At 38.9% G+C, this 17,916-nt stretch overlaps 2 protein-coding genes and 1 long non-coding RNA gene across 5 annotated transcripts in view; all 3 read right to left on the bottom strand.

Moving 5' to 3' along the window:
* The window catches only part of zfyve27 (zinc finger, FYVE domain containing 27), a 62,106-nt gene extending 54,848 nt beyond the window's left edge, over nt 1-7,258 (bottom strand). The window contains exons 1-5 of the mRNA XM_082164531.1: nt 7,101-7,258; nt 6,438-6,668; nt 5,141-5,211; nt 3,642-3,828; nt 3,451-3,546 (exon numbers count right to left, since the gene is read on the bottom strand). Of these exons, the coding sequence (XP_082020657.1) occupies nt 3,451-3,546; nt 3,642-3,828; nt 5,141-5,211; nt 6,438-6,667 (584 nt within the window). The 5' untranslated portion in view covers nt 6,668; nt 7,101-7,258. The remainder of the gene's footprint in view (nt 1-3,450; nt 3,547-3,641; nt 3,829-5,140; nt 5,212-6,437; nt 6,669-7,100) is intronic.
* The window catches only part of LOC309494997 (uncharacterized protein), a 730,899-nt gene that overhangs the window by 41,868 nt on the left and 671,115 nt on the right, over nt 1-17,916 (bottom strand). The window lies entirely within an intron of this gene.
* LOC309495022 lies at nt 229-3,374 on the bottom strand. Of its 3 annotated transcripts, none has more exons than XR_014204507.1 (3): nt 2,324-3,374; nt 1,680-2,078; nt 229-1,567 (listed from the first exon to the last, which is right to left on the bottom strand). It is a non-coding gene; the product is annotated as an uncharacterized lncRNA (long non-coding RNA). The 3 variants fall into 3 exon arrangements; XR_014204508.1 differs by having other exon boundaries at nt 1,680-1,865; XR_014204509.1 differs by lacking the exon at nt 2,324-3,374 and having other exon boundaries at nt 1,680-2,314.

The following is a 17,916-nucleotide window of genomic DNA, read 5'->3' as shown; positions in this document are numbered from 1 at the left end:
AATTATTACCCATTGACTATGAGTACTAGTGTTTCTGTATCCTGATTTAGTTCAAGGCTGGATCCTCTGGATACTCTTACTCATTTTCTACGGCCTTTGCAAGTGTGGAGAACTTTGTCTTCAGTAAAACACCTTAATTTTATTCAGAGGCGCCAAACTGAGCAAAAATATGCAATTTGCTGCAGATGTTGATATTATGTCCAAAATAAAAACAAGATGAAATTCTGATAGTTCATAATGTAAATCAACATCTTTATGACAATACAATGGACTGCTTCTATAAAATGCACATAAATATCAGTCATCACTCTATATCTCTATCAAGAACTCTATAGAAACTTAGTAAAATTATATTTAAATGCTTAGTTTTATGATCAAAGCTCAGTAGATTTAAAACACAACCACACAAGAACAACAACCTGAAGGCGTAGTTCAGTTACATAGAACAATTATATTAAAGGTCTTTTACTTGTTAAAAGAGTATAAAGTATCAATCAGACGCCTCCAGGAAGCAGATCACCATGTTCAGCAGGTCAAAGGTCAGCGCTCTGGGGCCGCCAGGCTCAGAGACGCTGTCTATGGAGGACGAGTCCCCGGCGGGAAACTGAGTGAATTTGGCCCGATCGCTGCCCGTCTCGGTTGAATGCCCTTTCTAGAAACCAGATTGGTTGACATCCAGCTGGTTATTCTGAGACAGGAAAGATGTTACTTGGTTGAAAGCAACTCGTTCAAGTGTTTTCGCTATGAATGATAGAAGAGAGACAGGTCTGTAACTCTCTACAAGTGATGTGTTTAATGTGTTTGAGTGCTGGGAGAGATGGCTTGTAGAAGGTGTGAGGGAATGGGGTCTAGAGGACAGGTGGTAGGATGACTGGAGAGGAGAAGTTTAGATACTTCTGCCTCGGTTAGTGGAGAGAAGGAGGAGAGAAGGTTATTGGCTGTGGGAGAGGTTGGTCTGGGTTCCTGTGTGTGTGGAGTTGAGAACTGACTGCTGATAGTTGTTGTTTTGTTGGTGAAGAAGTTAGCAAAATCATCAGCAGTTTAAGAGGAGGTGGACAGAGGAGAGAGTTGAATGTCTTGAAGAGTGTTTGTGTGTTGAAGCGCTGTTGATCTTGTGGAAATATGAAGATTTTACGGCATGAACATCAACAGATAAAATATTTTGATGGGAACAAAAGGTTCTTAAAACTTTCATGTCAATAAAGCCCCTCTTAACTGAGAAAAAAACTAATTGAGAGATGCAAGAAATATGAATAGAAATAACATGTTATTGACATGACTTTCCTGACCTTTAAATATTTAAAGCCCAGATTGTGAAGAATGCAGCAGCACTTCCTACCAATTGGATGTTCTCTCCTCTTTTCTCAATTGTTTCTCTATCCCTCTATTCAATTCTTCCACTTCACTGAAATAGTAAATGGAGAACATAATCACAGAAATGATGTTAACGCTTAAAAAAGGATACATTGGACAAATACATTTTCTACTCTTACCTGTGATGAAAATCTGGACCAGAGAAGAAGGATCATGCAGAGACAAATCCTGCAGTCCACCAGGCCATGATGCGCTATCAGAAGAAAATGCTTAATTAAAATCTACACAGGTCTGTCCATAAGCAGCATACATTAGGGTTTGAAAGTGCAGAAACATGCACACATACATTATATTGTTATGCATACCTCTGGACACAGAACACTAAAGATGAACTGCACTTCATCCGTGAAGCTCAGTTGTGTTGGTGTTTGCAGTGCTGACTTCAGAAGAGCATAAAGGGTGTCCTGTTGTTCTTCATGGTCAAGGTAGACGGGCACCAGGCAAGAGGACCTCTGAGGAAACAACTTTGAAGTCTTCCCGTTGAGTACGCCCTACAGGCAAATTATTTTGCCACAATTATTACAATTATTTTGTGGTGATAAGATTTGTAAGTGTATTGTGTGGTTGGTGTCAGTGAAGGAACAACTGAGTGCTTAACCTTACAAATAGACAGATGCTTCATGAAGGTTTACATAACAGCATTGAGTTACAGTGGAAACACTGCCTTGCTCTGCAATCTAATCCACATCTGTGAATCGTATACCCTAAAATATAAATATAATAAACTGTAGTATTATTATAATGATCATCAGTGTAAATTATGAGAACCAAAAATCTGAATAAAGAATCTGGTTAACAAAAAAAATAAAATAAAAACATAAATGCAGTTTTTGGGATTCATTGCTCAAATTGAATTAATCATACCATCAAGGCTATTTTTCATGCTTATTATACATATTACATACATAACTCAATTTGCATTTCCCAAAAGTATGTTTGCAAACGTTACCTTCATGGAGAACTGCGCATCTGACATGACTCTAGAAATGGCTCTTTCACTTTGCTCAACTTTGTTAGGTGAAGCCAAGCAGAACTGCAGGATCTTCCTGGATTGTTGTTTCGTGAAAAGGAGAGAGTCCAATTGGTCAAATTAAACATTTTAAGTTCATTTCATAAAAATAAATAGACAAATTACACCTAAGCCTAGTACTGGACCAACTTCTTTTTTTGATACTTTTGATTTTTCCACTGAGAACTTAAATCCCCATTTTATTCCCCAATTTTCAACTTGATCAATTCCTTCCTGCATCTTCTTTAAAATATACTCAACATTTCTACCTTTCTTCCATAAAGCACCATCATCTGCGAATAAAGACCTCCCTATATCCCCTGGAAGATTTAAATAAATATCATTAATCATAATGGAGAATAAAGTTGGACTAATCACACTCCCCTGTGGTGTCCCATTTTCTACAGCATATTGCTTTGATAAATCGAACCCAACTTTCTAAATTCAATATTATAAATATAAATATTTATTTAATATTATAAATATAATATTTTCAATATAATATTTATAAAAAATAAAAAAAAATCTTAAATGTATACATGCATGTGTGTATTTATATATACAAAAATAATTATACAAAAGTACACACACATATATTATATAAACACACAAACATTTATTTTGGATGGGATTAATTGCGATTAATCGTTCCACAGCCCTAGTGCTAATTAATGCTATTAACATGCTAATCATGCTAGCAATGTGTTAATCTTGTTAGCAACAGGCTAAAACATTCTAGTACGATTGTTTTACTTTTTCTGAGTAAAAACTTCAAGCTTTTCAAAGTTATTTTAAAATTTCAGACCTGGATTTGTCATCAAACTTTACTCATTAAAAACACTCAAATAGAACTTTTAGAATATATCATATTATTATCATCATCATATTATTATCATCATATTATTATTTATTTTATGTTTTTACGGACAGTGGAAGTTAATACACACTGTCACAGTTTCACTGAAATAACAAAGTAACAATAAAGAATAAAAAAAATTATTACCATGGTACATTTTCACAGAGGAAGATCAGAACTTGTGATTCTGGAGCATCTCTGCGATACTCACATAGAGGACACGGCGTGGCTCTCCCAGTGAAACACTTTATACACAGACTCTGCACACACACACGCCTGGGTCAAAACGTCGTCTATCCCTTTCAGCCTGTAACACACACACACACACACACACATGCCTTCATCTCTCAGTCTCAGTGCTGATGATGTCATGACTCAAACGCCCCAGTCCTGCTCACTCACATGCCCTTGACCTCCAGCATGGCCTCCTGTTTGCTCATGTGGACCGTCTGCAGGTCTCGCCGCTGGACCGCATGGTGTTTCTTCTTCTGAACCGCCATCTCGCTGGTCGCGCCCTGGCAACGGTTGCCAAGGTATCCCAGCAGAGCCGGAGCAGAGGCCGCCAGCAGCAGCAGAGAGACCCACGCGCCTGCAGACAGAGGGAACATCACCTTCATCTTCTCTTTATTCTGCATCTCTCATGAGGATTCTGAGTTTATATAACAAGCGCTAATCTGTATAATTGACTGTTAAAGCTCTTCTAGTTTCATGTTACACTTCTCACTCTACGCTTTTTCTTCTCACCTAATACAATCATTTAAAGTTATATTTAATGTACATTTGTTTATAGTTTTGGAAAGCAGACGTGTAATGAGCTTGATGACATGCAGTCATATGGATATTATCACAAAAAACATTTTCAGCTTTGAGTCCTGATCACTCTGCATTATATTTAGTTTTTTATGTTTATATTAATGCACTGAAATGTAATGTAATCAATCTACTGTACATGCAGGAGAAGTTTAGCAACTAAAGATCATCTTTACCCTGAAATGCCTGACATTAAATATTTCAGAATTAGACAGAATATAAAAGGACATAAAAAAGTTTGTTTTTCGTTGATTATCATATTTGACACATAAGGCTTTTATGACTCATATAGTCGGATATAATGAGAATATGTAGGGGGGGGGGAAACACCTCAGCTTTATTCACAGGCCCAAACTGAACAAAAATATGAAATATGGGGCAGTTGATATTTATATTGCCAAAAAGTAAGAAGAATTTCTGATCGCTTGTAATGTAAATCTTTATAACAGTATAACAGACGACTTACATAATGCATATTAATATCAGTCGTCACTCTATATCTGATTATATCAAATGATAGTTTTATCATCAAAGCTCTGTAGTTTTAAAACATATAATGTAATGCAATTCAATGATATTTGAGAGATGAACAAATAAAGCATCCTCAAAACCCTGATGATCATATTTGATACATTTGAACATGACTTTTGTAAAAAAAAAAATTTATGGATAATCTAGTAAATCTGAGTCACTTCAGTCCAGAAAATGATAATCTTGAAATATTACTAACAAACTAAAAGCTATTCTCACATTTACTTTATGAAACTAATTTTATATTTTACAGCAAAAAGACTCAAGAACCACAACTTGAAGACTTGAATTACATAGAACAATTATATTAATTTTTATATATTTTATACAATTATATATTTTACTTGCTAAAAGAATATAAAGTATTCATCAGACGACAGAAGGCATGTAGTAGTTCGAGTGCAACATCGTGTCATCATGTTGATCAATTAAAGCCCTTAGAAATGTGTGTATCAAGTATAATACAGTCGGCTTTATAGGGTTAACCACATTTATTATGCCATAACTGTTCCTGTGTGAGAATATTTGTGCACATTTACGGCCGTCTACTGGAGTCTCACCTTCACTCAGCGTGAGGAAGAGGATGTTGAGCAGAACGCAGATCGACAGGGAGCACAGCGGCATCCTCCACCTAAAACACACAGCAGCAGAGCTGAACACTGGGACACACAGCATCAGAGCTGAACACTGGGACACACAGCAGCAGAGCTGAACACTGGGACACACAGCATCAGAGCTGAACACTGGGACACACAGCATCAGAGCTGAACACTGGGACACACAACATCAGAGCTGAACACTGGGACACACAGCATCAGAGCTGAACACTGGGACACACAGCATCAGAGCTGAACACTGGGACACACAGCATCAGAGCTGAACACTGGGACACACAGCATCAGAGCTGAACACTGGGACACACAGCATCAGAGCTGAACACTGGGACACACAGCATCAGAGCTGAACACTGGGACACACAGCATCAGAGCTGAACACTGGGACACACAGCATCAGAGCTGAACACTGGGACACACAGCATCAGAGCTGAACACTGGGACACACAGCATCAGAGCTGAACACTGGGACACACAGCATCAGAGCTGAACACTGGGACACACAGCATCAGAGCTGAACACTGGGACACACAGCATCAGAGCTGAACACTGGGACACACAGCAGCAGAGCTGAACACTGGGACACACAGCATCAGAGCTGAACACTGGGACACACAGCATCAGAGCTGAACACTGGGACACACAACATCAGAGCTGAACACTGGGACACACAGCATCAGAGCTGAACACTGGGACACACAGCATCAGAGCTGAACACTGGGACACACAACATCAGAGCTGAACACTGGGACACACAACATCAGAGCTGAACACTGGGACACACAGCATCAGAGCTGAACACTGGGACACACAGCATCAGAGCTGAACACTGGGACACACAGCATCAGAGCTGAACACTGGGACACACAGCATCAGAGCTGAACACTGGGACACACAGCATCAGAGCTGAACACTGGGACACACAGCATCAGAGCTGAACACTGGGACACACAGCATCAGAGCTGAACACTGGGACACACAGCATCAGAGCTGAACACTGGGACACACAGCATCAGAGCTGAACACTGGGACACACAGCATCAGAGCTGAACACTGGGACACACAGCATCAGAGCTGAACACTGGGACACACAGCAGCAAAAACAACTCAGAGATGCGTTTCACAACTGGCTGGAACAAACACAAAAGCCTTCTGATGAGAGTCACATGATACAGTCTCCTGAAGTACAGAAGCAGTGCGAGATGTGCAGGTGTCAGTGTGATTTGTAAGGGCCGTGTCTCACCCGAGCAGGAACCGCAGCACCTCCAGCGTGTCTGTGACGGGCTCCAGGAAGATGGCCATCCGCTTGAAGCAGATCACCATGTTCAGCAGGTCAAAGGTCAGCGCTCTGGGGCCGCCCAGCTCAGAGGCGCTGTCTATGGAGGACGAGTCCTTGGCGGGACACTGGGTGAGTTTGGCCCGATCGCTGCCCGTCTGCGGGAGCTCATGAGGAGAGGAGGCTGTGCACTGCATGCTGGGAGATCAGATAACATCAACACTGTGTTTATCTCTGCACACACGTGACAGTCAAGAGACTCACATCTGTGGATGAAATTAAAACTGATGCCAGCCAAGAAAGCCTAATTAAAAGCTTAATCAGATCAGCAATGTCAAATCCAGTAGACTTATATATTACTGTGAAGCTGCTTTGAAACTTTGTATTATATAAAGAGTTAAATAAAGGTGAGCAGATTTGACTGTATTATAACCCCCCCAAAAAAAAAAAATGATGCTTTAAAACACATGAACAGAAGAGTCATTATAACTGATGTTAAACTGATTTTAACACACCTGACGACCATGTTTAAAACAATAACACATTAACTTCTTCGGTATGAGTAATAAAAGGTGAATATTAATAAAGACGTCATAAACATCAACCAGAAGAAAACAGACAATGACATACCTTTAAATCCTTCAAACAGTGTCTTCTGCCAGCAACAGAGTCATTAAACAGTCTTTAATATATATTAAAAAAAAAAGATGGATAAATATTAGATCAAAAACGCAGGATCACCGATCACATCGATCGGATCTTCTTCTTCTTCTTCTTTCTTTTAATGGCGGTTGGCAAACAACTTTTAAGTGTGCATTACCGCCACCTTCTGATATGGAGTGTGGATCACAATAACCTTTTCTCACTACCCTTTATATAAATAAATAAATACATACACATAATTAAAACCAATAAATAACTTCATAAATATCTAATAACATTATTAATATTCATACATTATTATTATTATTAAATACAACTTTCTAAGACAACTAAACTCATATCCTTCTACTAATCCCTGTTTTATTCAAAAACACAAATATCGCTCTATACCCTACATGCCCTGAATTCATTTGTAATATTTCCTTCATTTCAAATCTAATTTTTTCTTTTCTAAACCATTATTTCAGCCTAATCCTTTCCTCCTTATACCTATGACCGATCGGATCTTCTTCAAGATTTTATTGGCGTGGTATGGAGTGTGGATCAAAACGACATTTTTATATCCTCTCCCACAAATTAGTTATTGAAAACTAAAACTATAACATTCATTTCCAGAGTCATTTTGTAAAATATCTCCTAGTATAAATTGAATTTTTACATTTTTGCATTAGAATCCTTCGTTCAGGCTCGTATCTTGTTTACCCATTTTATAAAGTGTACCGTTTAGTCTTGTATGTCCAAATCTCATCCTTAATATTATCATCTCATCTCTCATGTTTTTTCCTGCACTTCTCATTTATCCCACTTTCCTTTGAATTCTGTATAATGTTTGCTGTATTTCTATTAAAATATCTGGTCTACTTCCCGAATGCATCGATCGGATCTATTCTGATATTTTCTGTTATATAAGTTTAGAGGACACTTTTGTCAATGTCTGCATTATAACTGTTTTTATTATTATTATTACATTTTTTCATCTATTTGTGTGTTCTGTGACATTTATTATTGCTCGGTATATATTTTTTTGCGGCTACAATATGAACTATTAGTTTGACTGTTGGCTGAGATTGTGTAGGATATATTTGAGAATATGTGATTAACGCTCTTTCCCGCCATTTGTTTAATCACAATTCAATTGTAAATTTACAAACATCAACAATTCTGAGAAGCCATTCTGTCCAAGAGCAAACTTCGCTTACTTTAGTGTAAGATATGCTATAATTAGCCTAATTTACATATTAAAATGTGTTTGTACTGAAAGGAATAACTGATTTAGTTTAAATATTGATGGTGTAGCACTAGCTGTTTCTGAAGAGATAAATATAGGCTAACTCGTAGTGATCATGTGATGACAGACATTTGCACCTTAATCATAATAATAATTTGACTTTCACACACACACACACACACACACACACACACACACACACACACACACACACACACACACACACACACACACACACACACACACACACACACACACACACACACACACACACACACACACACACACACACACACACACACACACACACACACACACACACACACACACACACACACACACAGGGCCGGTTCTAGACATTAGGAGGCCCTAGGCAAAATTCATGTTGGAGGCCCCCCACCCCCAATAAAAAAACACTTGAAACAAATATGATTCCTAACCTTTTTATTTATACAACATTTCATTTTAAAAGCAGTATATTTTTACTTACACAGTACATAAGTTTGGACACATTACTATTTTTAATGTTTTTGAAAGAAGTCTCTTATGCTCATCAAGCCTGGATTTATTTGATCAAAAATACAGAAAAATAATATAGTGAAATATTATTCAAATTTAAAATAATGGTTTTCTATTTTACTATACTTTATATTTCTGTGATGCAAAGCTGAATTTAGTGTCACGTGATCCTTCAGAAAACTTTATAATATTCTGATTTATTATCAAATGTTAGAAATGGAGCTTAAAGGAGAAGTTCACTTTTAAAATGAAAATTCTGTCATCATATACTCACCCTCATGTTGTTTCAAACCTGTATGAATTTCTTTCTTCTGCTGAACACAAAGGAAGATATTTAGAAGAATGTCAGTAACCAGACAGTTTTTGGGTCCCATTGACTTCCATAGTAGGAAAAAAAATATACTATGGAAGTCAATGGGACCCAAAAACTGTCTGGTTACTGACATTCTTCTAAATATCTTCCTTTGTGTTCAGCAGAAGAAAGAAATTCATACAGGTTTGAAACAACATGAGGGTGAGTATATGATGACAGAATTTTCATTTTAAAAGTTAACTTCTCCTTTAATATTTATTTTATAACCTGTGATACTTTTTTTCAGGATTTTTGATTATTAAAAAGTTGTTTTAAAAAAGTCTTCACTATCACTTTTTATATATTTAACACATCCTTGCTGAATATTCCTGTTTTTTTCTGTATTTTTGATCAAATAAATGCAGGCTTGTAGAGCATAATAATAAACTTCTTTCAAAAACATTAAAAATAGTAATGGGTCCAGACTTTTACCGGTACTGTATGTACATATTAATCAAACTTTATCTAAGGTAATCTCTCTTTGTTTAATGAAGATGTTATTGTTGTTTTTGTTATTTTGCTGTTTTATTCAATTTATTCACAGTTCCAGAATCCCACTTCAGTAGATGAGCATAAGTGCTTTTATATTGCATTGCTACCTTAAATATGCTATACACAAATCAAGTGGAAGAGAAAGACACGATCGCTACTGAGCAGAAAAAAAATATATAAACTGATATTATTGGCGTAATGTCAGGGTATAATCTAATCATCAGCAGAATTTAGAAGATAGACCCATAGATATGAGATCCTTTATTTGAAACATTTAAAAATGTTGTAGTGTGTTGGCTTTTTAACTTAGAATACAGACGTCTTGTCTTTTAATTTTGTAGCTTTTTTACTAGTCAGCTCCCGACGCGATGTTATTCATTGTAGCCTACGCGCAAATTCAAAGCGTCGCGTCTGGGCACATTAATGACGCTCGCGCTCTTTTAAACTCGTAATAAAGCGGTGAATGATTTTTCCAGAAATGACGCTGATCTACAGTACAAGTTTATATTTAGAATACATTGCAATCACTCCAAAATAGATGACGACAACTCACACACCTGCATTATGAGCTGTGCTTCTTTGTGTGCTTATTAGGCTTTTGCCTCGCAGCACCTGATGGATGCGTTCGTTACACATACTTTCAGAAGCCGGCACCCGCTTTGTAACGGACACATTAATTGGTTTAACTGCAGTAATGTAACAGTCTATGGTTAAGATAAACATCGTCACTATTTTTAGTTAATTAATAAATATTGAAATAAATTGTAGATAGGACATTTGTAAAATTGTATTTTATTTTTTTGTTTTGTTTTTGTCCCTCTGTCTGGGCCCCATCCCGCCAATCGGGCCCTAGGCACGTGCCTATGTAACAGGTACAGAAAGTGTTCTGTTAAAACATGTGTATTGATTGTTATAATTCTCACAAAATTGTTTTTCACATGCACCTGATATGATTGCCTAAGTGAGTTGAGTACGTTTCCCCTTTAATTGCTGTGATGTCACCATGAACCTACATAATTTCCTGTTTTGCCGCTGCCTCTTCCTCTTGACATTGTTAATGTATGGAAGAGGTGGGTTATTTTTGGCTCCTGCTAATCCTCATTAATCTTTATTTTAATCATTGCTTTTATGTCTATATCTTCATTGCAAATTATGTGTATTATGTTATTTTACTTACCTGTGTGGTTATTTTTGTCATTTTGCCCAATTTAAGTTATATTTGTGTCTTTGGCCTATATGTGGAGATGAAAAGCACATGGTAATTAAATCTACGTCACATTTGTTTTGTAGAGCAAAATAAGGGTGATTGTACTCAGAGGCTGCTTTTATTTGTTTTACATCAGGTATGTTTTCTCTGTATTTGGCTCTTGACATTGTTAATGTATGGAAGAGAGCAAAATAAGGGTGATTGTACTCAGAGGCTGCTTTTATTTGTTTTACATCAGATCTCAGAGAGTAAAACCCAGTGAAACCGCCGCCTGTTGTCCCGTGTCTGTCTTCACAACGCAGAAAAGTGATTTTATAACTGGTGTCGCGAGCCACCGGTTACACGTGGTGCCATAACCCTTCGGATTTCGCATGATCGTCTGATTACCGATCGCCGGAGCTGCTGCTTCAACAGACGACGGTGTGCCGTGAAAGATCGCTGGATGTGAGAGTGTTTCGCTGATCGCGGAGGCCGCAGCTCATTTCACAGTGGCGCCTCCAAGGGGGGGCCAGGGGGGGCCACGGCCACCCCCAAAATGACACTGGCCACCCTATTGGCCCCCCCAACCAGAAAGAGTGGAGTTTTTAGTATAGGCTAGTGATTTTATTTTATAAATTAACATAGACATTAATGAAACACTATATTAAAAATAAATAATAATAAACTTGTATTATATGAACTGTATAATACGCTCTCAACCCCTCCCCCTCTTTACGTGCATTGCGGCAACTTCGCGCACTTACACGTGCAGCCGCCATAGCCGCAATACCGCGAAGCATGCAGCACATGGAAAAAAGGGTAACTAAACTAAAAAAAATTCAGAAAAATAAAAATAATTACACTGCCTAAGTAGCTTCTCTGCAGGGACAGCGCCAGATAATTTTTAACGCATGTGCTGAGTGGGTGCTAGATCATTGACGTGGAGCTGCGCAAAACTTGGCCACTAAATATTTAATATTCAGTTATGTTAATGATCACAATTAAAGTTTTAATTTTTATTAAATTGAACAAGCGCAACATTCAGCATTCAATCAAATAGACCTATTCTAAAAGATGTAGGCTATTATTAATAATAATATGTTATTTCAACACAATATCTCGTTATTTCGAAATAATATGTGTGCGTGCATCTGTAAATCCGGTGACGCGTGTATTGATTTTTATTAATAAACAAGTGTTTTCTCTAAAAGTGTCGACTCGGCTGCAAAGATGAAGTTGACTATCGCCATCTCCGTGTGAACGCGCCTAAAGAGAGAAATGCACATAAATAGGCCAAATGGATTACATAATCAGAGAGTAGCCTAGCCTTTTTCTTTTTTTCGTTTTGAATTATTTCGTTTTAAGACATTTCAAGGTTTGTGTATTTGATGTATTTGTCATGTCTGTGTGAGGCATACACTGAGTTGCGTTAAGTTAGGATGTGCTCTAGTTCACGTGCAATGCAAGTGAGCGCGCGGGCGCCTCCGTTATATTTGTTTCGTAGCCTATTCGTTAAATACAGGCAATTGGTTGATGAAAAATTGATTAAAATTAAGATACAATTTATACAAAACGAAATTCACTTTAAAGAAAGGCTTTCTACAAAACAACTTCAACTGTCAAAATCATGTCTGACCCGCTCCAAGTCTCATATTGCACATCCTATCCTACTCGGTCGTGCTGTTCACTTTTCATAAATCAACATGAATGGAATAAAATAGCATTATAATATTTTAACAAATATGAAACTAAATGCGCTTTTTAAATGGCTACAACAGTATAGTAGGCCTACATACTCTCTATTTGTAAAAATTTCTGCACATTAATTTAATTCTGAATTTTGCACAAGTTGAAAGGCATTTGTTCAAATCAAGTTCACGGATAATTGCGCGTGCATTTATTAATCATTATGATACTAAAATCCTAACAAATAGGCTATGTAGGGCCCTATAAAATCCGTTTTATTTTTTCTCAAATTCCTTTTTATTATTTTTTTCAAATTCCGTTTTTTTGGATAATTTTTAGCCCTTTCGGATTTTTCGGATTTTTTCTTGTTTTCTTTTCACTTCTAAGCAGTATTGACCTTTAAAATTTTACTTGCACAAACTCATAAATCAGCTTTTTTATTTAAACTGTTAATATATTCAGCAAAGCACATTCCAAACCTTCAACAAATCTAATAGAATCCAAAAATAACAGTTACAAGGTAGGATTGATGAGTATTAAATTAAAGATTAAATTAGCTTTTAAATCATTTTTCACAAAGAATGTTTTATAAAAAGATAAACCTTGCATATTTAAGCCTTTAAATCACTTTTATAAAAAAGAATGTGTCAAAAAAGATAAACATTTACAATGATACTGACATTTACAAATACAAATGCATATTAGCTTATCTTTTATTATTAATAGTAAAATTCGGTCCGATTTTCCCATGGCGTCTGACGTTGCTATGCAACCATGCACTGCTCTCCACAACGACAAAGAAGTTTTAGTAGCTAATAGATTTCCACCACCGAAAAACGCTTGCTGTAGCTCTGCTACAAGGTTTATTTATGGAGAAGAGGAAAACACCCGTAGTGTTTGTGGTGCACCCCCATCCTTTATGTTGACTGAGATTTCAATGTTTTTACGGAAAGGGTGAAGTTGATATGTTGGTTCTTGTCTCATGAACTGCGGTGCGCTTGCGGCATTCTGAAAAGTTGAGGTGTTTTCATCTCGCTGCGCCTGGAAAAAATGAGCGCGTCCGCGCGTCGGCGCTTCAATTATGAGCGCGCTTGCCGCGCGCCTACATTTGAAATATCGAACTTGAGCGCGCAAAAGGTTCACGCTTGCACTCATACTGAAGAGCGCGCTGTTTGCATCCCTGTATATTAACTGTATTGACAGGTGTCACTCTATATGTCTCTGGGTTTAGGTGCCGTGGAGACCTTTCTACGTTTGTTGTTTTAAAAAAAAAAAAAAAAAAAATGAGAAGGAAGTAAAAAAATCGTTTATTTAATATGTCAACAAAAAATATGCAAATTTTTTCATGTGTAAGAGAGAATTCCGTTTTCATGTGTAAATTCCGTGATTCCGTCCGCGTTTTCCGCATCACGGAAATCATAGGGCCCTAGCTATGCTATGTACAAAAAATCAGATGAGCCCATAATATGAACGCATTTACACGTTATTTTCCTCCCACAGAAAACCATTATAAGAACGCTTAATGTGGCAGATTAGAATGTCCCCTTATTATGTCGAAATAACGAGCTATTATGTCGATCGATACTAGGCTGCTGTGTCCACCGTGGTCTCCTTTTTGATCAGCGGAAACGATTTTTGCTTGTTTGGGATCTGACTGTCCAGCGTATTTGAAAAAGTTAAGCAAACTTTACTGTCTTTTTGACATTTTTCCCCTGAGTGAAACGATCGAGGCTAACAGCAATCTCAACTCATACAACAAGCGCGCAAGTCATGTGTCACAAACATTGAACACTACACAAACAGTCTTTTTTTTTTTTTTTTTTCATTTAGGCAATTAATTTTAGTGACACATGAGGTGCCGGATGCAATAAAAAAGGTTCCGGATCCAATGTCGGAGGTGACGGAACGGCTCAAATTAAGCCCTGGTATTGTGCCACCCTAACATTTTTGCTGGCCCCTTTCGGCCACCCTATGAAAAAAATCCTGGAGGCGCCACTGCCATTTCATCTCGTCCGATCTCGTCATCAGTGTTCTATCTTCTGTTGCTCATATCACAGACGGTAAAGGTTGAACGGTTGCCTTTTACGAGGTGTGATGAAAAACTGTTTAGATTTTTATTAATGACGATCGCCGTAAGGGCTTTGATGTGTTAGGAAAAAAAACGTTTCTTTTTTTTTTTGCTGCTGCACGCTCCTCAATGACAGTGTTTTTGTGATCTAAACTGGATTTTTTTTTTCTCTTTCTCCTCTTCTCCGTGCAAAGCTGTATTGAACTTTTTTTTTGCGCTGCTGCACACTCGATGACTGAGTGTTTGTGATCGTCACATACTTTGTTTTCCTCCGTGAAACGTCACACTGAACTGTTTTGAGAGTCTAAATGAGTATTTCTGCAAACTACACTTATCTGCATATTAAGTGATTTCAGTGTTTTGTTCTTATTTCTTTCTCATTTTCTGAAACTGTTATTACATTGATTTATTTTTATTTTTTTCTCTATTCAAACTGAGTCATGTTTGAGGACACTGTTAGTCAGGATAATTATAGCCCTGTGCAACGGCCTAGTGCCATGTTCCCAGTAGGCAGGGGTAGTGGGGCTGTTCTTAATCGTCCTGACAATATGTCTGGAGTTTCACCTCGATGTTTTGGGAGAGGGAGGACATTCTTTAATGCAGAAATTGACCATGTACTTCCATCTGATTCAGCAATTGGTACCTCTGTGAGCCCCGCTGCTTGTTCTACCCCTTTTGCACGCCCTAACACTGATCGTGCATTTACCCCTGAGTCTTTGGGGAGTATTATTTCTGATTTGGCACAGAAAATTGGTGAAAGCATTTCAGCCAGTCTCAATTTAACACAACATCCCAGCCCAGTGCAGCCTAAGTCAAATGTACAGAATTCAAGTGACTGTTTTGATGGTTCTAATTTGAAAGTCATTGTCCAACATGATGTTGCGCCTCCGCCGTTTTTTAGAGGCGATCAAAGTGATTCATTTACTGTACATGAATGGGAAGACTTGATGTACAGTTATTTGAACAGAAAGAAATGCACTGATGAAACTGCCTCTGATCTAATTTTGAGCAGGTTAGCTGGAAAAGCGAGAGATGTAGTCAAAGTGTCCTTGCGCAGCTTCCCTGGGCCGACTGCTGCAGTGCTCCCCACCACTGTGTTCGATATACTGAAGCGCAATTTCAGTGAGTTGATGTATTCAAATATGCCTATGTCTGACTTTTATAACACCCTGCCTAGGGCGGACGAGAGCCCAATGGACTACTGGATACGGCTCAATAAGGCGATTGATGTGGCTGATGAGTGTTTGCGTAGACGGAACAAGTGTGTTGAGGACCCTGCTACTGAAGCTGTTATGATGTTTATCTCACACTGTCCAGATCCTGGCCTTGCTTTGTCTTTTCAGTTCAAGCCTGCTGAACAGTGGAGTGCTGCTGAAGTTCAAGAGCGACTGGATAGTCATCGCAGGACTCTGAAGAGAGCTTTTGCTAGAACTTCACGCTCATTGCCTGTGTCTGCTTGCCATCAGAACACTGTAACTGTCTGCGACGATTCTGTGTCAAGTTCTCCCAAACAGCCTGAACTGTCAAGTCAGATACCAAGTTTAACTGGTCAGTTGAACCCCAACGCTGCTCCTTTTACTCCTGATGCTAGTATGCAGCAGTTGGTTGGCATGATGGACAAAGTCTTATCTCTTTGCACTGCCTCACTGTCCTCGTCCACCCCAAACTGTCCTGTCAGAACTTCAGACCCCAAGCCCAGTCTGAGCTCAGCATGTAGAGTATGTCAATCTAAAGAGCACACTACACATACTCATTGTATGCGCCAGAGGCTTTGTCGTAACTGCTTCAAACCTGGACACTTTAAGAGCAATTGTCCTAGGACGACAGGCCTTGAGCTGCCGCCTTCAGCCATTCAGTTAAACTAAATAGCCCATGTGCGGAGGGGGATAACATGGGCAGTGGCGTATTTCCCCTAAAAGATGAGTCAGACCCACATGAGATTTTTGTAAATAGTTGCAAATTGTTGCCACCCGACAAAACAGTGCTGTATGTGGGATCTCAGAAAATTGATGGAGCTAGTGAACTCTTTTATGCTCCTGTGACTGTCGGTGGCCAGTCCGTGCTGAATGGTATGCTAGATTCTGGCAGTATGGCTTGCACACTGAGTATGGAAAGTGAATCCAAGTTGCGTGCCGATGGAGTTCTCCCTCAACCCTCAGTGATTCCTGGTAATGTGGTCCTGGTGGGCTGCGGTGGTCTGACTACTCAGCCTAAGTGCACATATGACCTGGAAATCGAAGTCTACGGGTTCAAGTTTATCGTACCAACCTTAGTAGTGCCTGGACAGAAGGATGAGTTCATTATCGGCAGTAATGTAATCAAATGTGTGCTTCAGAAGATGAAAGCCGAAAAGAGATACTGGGAACTAATTTCCTGCCAAAACAGCAACCCTGAGTGTGAAGAATTTCTTGAGCTCTTGAGCGGTGTTTCTCGTTGGTCTGGTCCCCAACAGCCCGCTAAGCTCGGCACAGTTAGGCTTCGTCAGGCCGTTACCTTGCTTCCCAGGTGTGAGCACCTTGTCTGGGGAAAACTACCAGCTAACACTAATGTCTCCCCAGGAAGCTCCGTCATCGTTGAGCCCACTACGTCACGTTCAGTGCCGCGTCATGTTCTTGTTGGACGTGTGGTGACTCCTATGTGGGGTGATCGATGGGTGCCGATGAAGATCTTAAATCCCACCCAGTCTCCAATAACTCTTCGACGTAACGCTAAGCTGGCTGATGTGTCTCCTTGTTTAGCAGTGGAGGATGTTACAGTCTCACAAGATGTGTGCAAACCTCAAGTTTCTGATGCAGCTTTCCCCAAGTCTATTCCACCTGTTGACCCTGTGCGGTCACTGCACGAGTATGGTTTGGAGGACATTGATATCGAAAAGTGTGAGGTCTCAAAGTCATGGAAGGAGCAGTTGACGAGTCTTATCGTGTCCTATCAAGATGTTTTCTCCAGAGACAGACTCGATTGTGGAGAGGTGAAAGACTTTGTCCACCGAATTCATCTGAGCGATGAGCGTCCGTTTCGTCTGCCATATCGCCGAACCCCTCCTGCCCACTACCAGAAGTTGAGAGAGGTACTTTCTGAAATGGAAGAGAAAGGCATCATTAGCAAATCCGTCAGCGAGTATGCATCTCCTTTGGTAATGGTATGGAAGAAGGATGGATCTCTCAGAGTCTGTACGGACTTTCGCTGGCTTAATGCAAAGACCATTAAGGATGCTCATCCTTTGCCTCATCAGGCAGACTGCCTGGCTGCTCT

This window comes from Leuciscus leuciscus (assembly GCF_965113295.1).
Source record: "Leuciscus leuciscus genome assembly, chromosome: 3".
Lineage (NCBI taxonomy): Eukaryota > Metazoa > Chordata > Actinopteri > Cypriniformes > Leuciscidae > Leuciscus > Leuciscus leuciscus.
The sequence above is the reverse complement of the archived record's forward strand: the minus strand, read 5'-3'. Positions and strand labels throughout refer to the sequence as shown.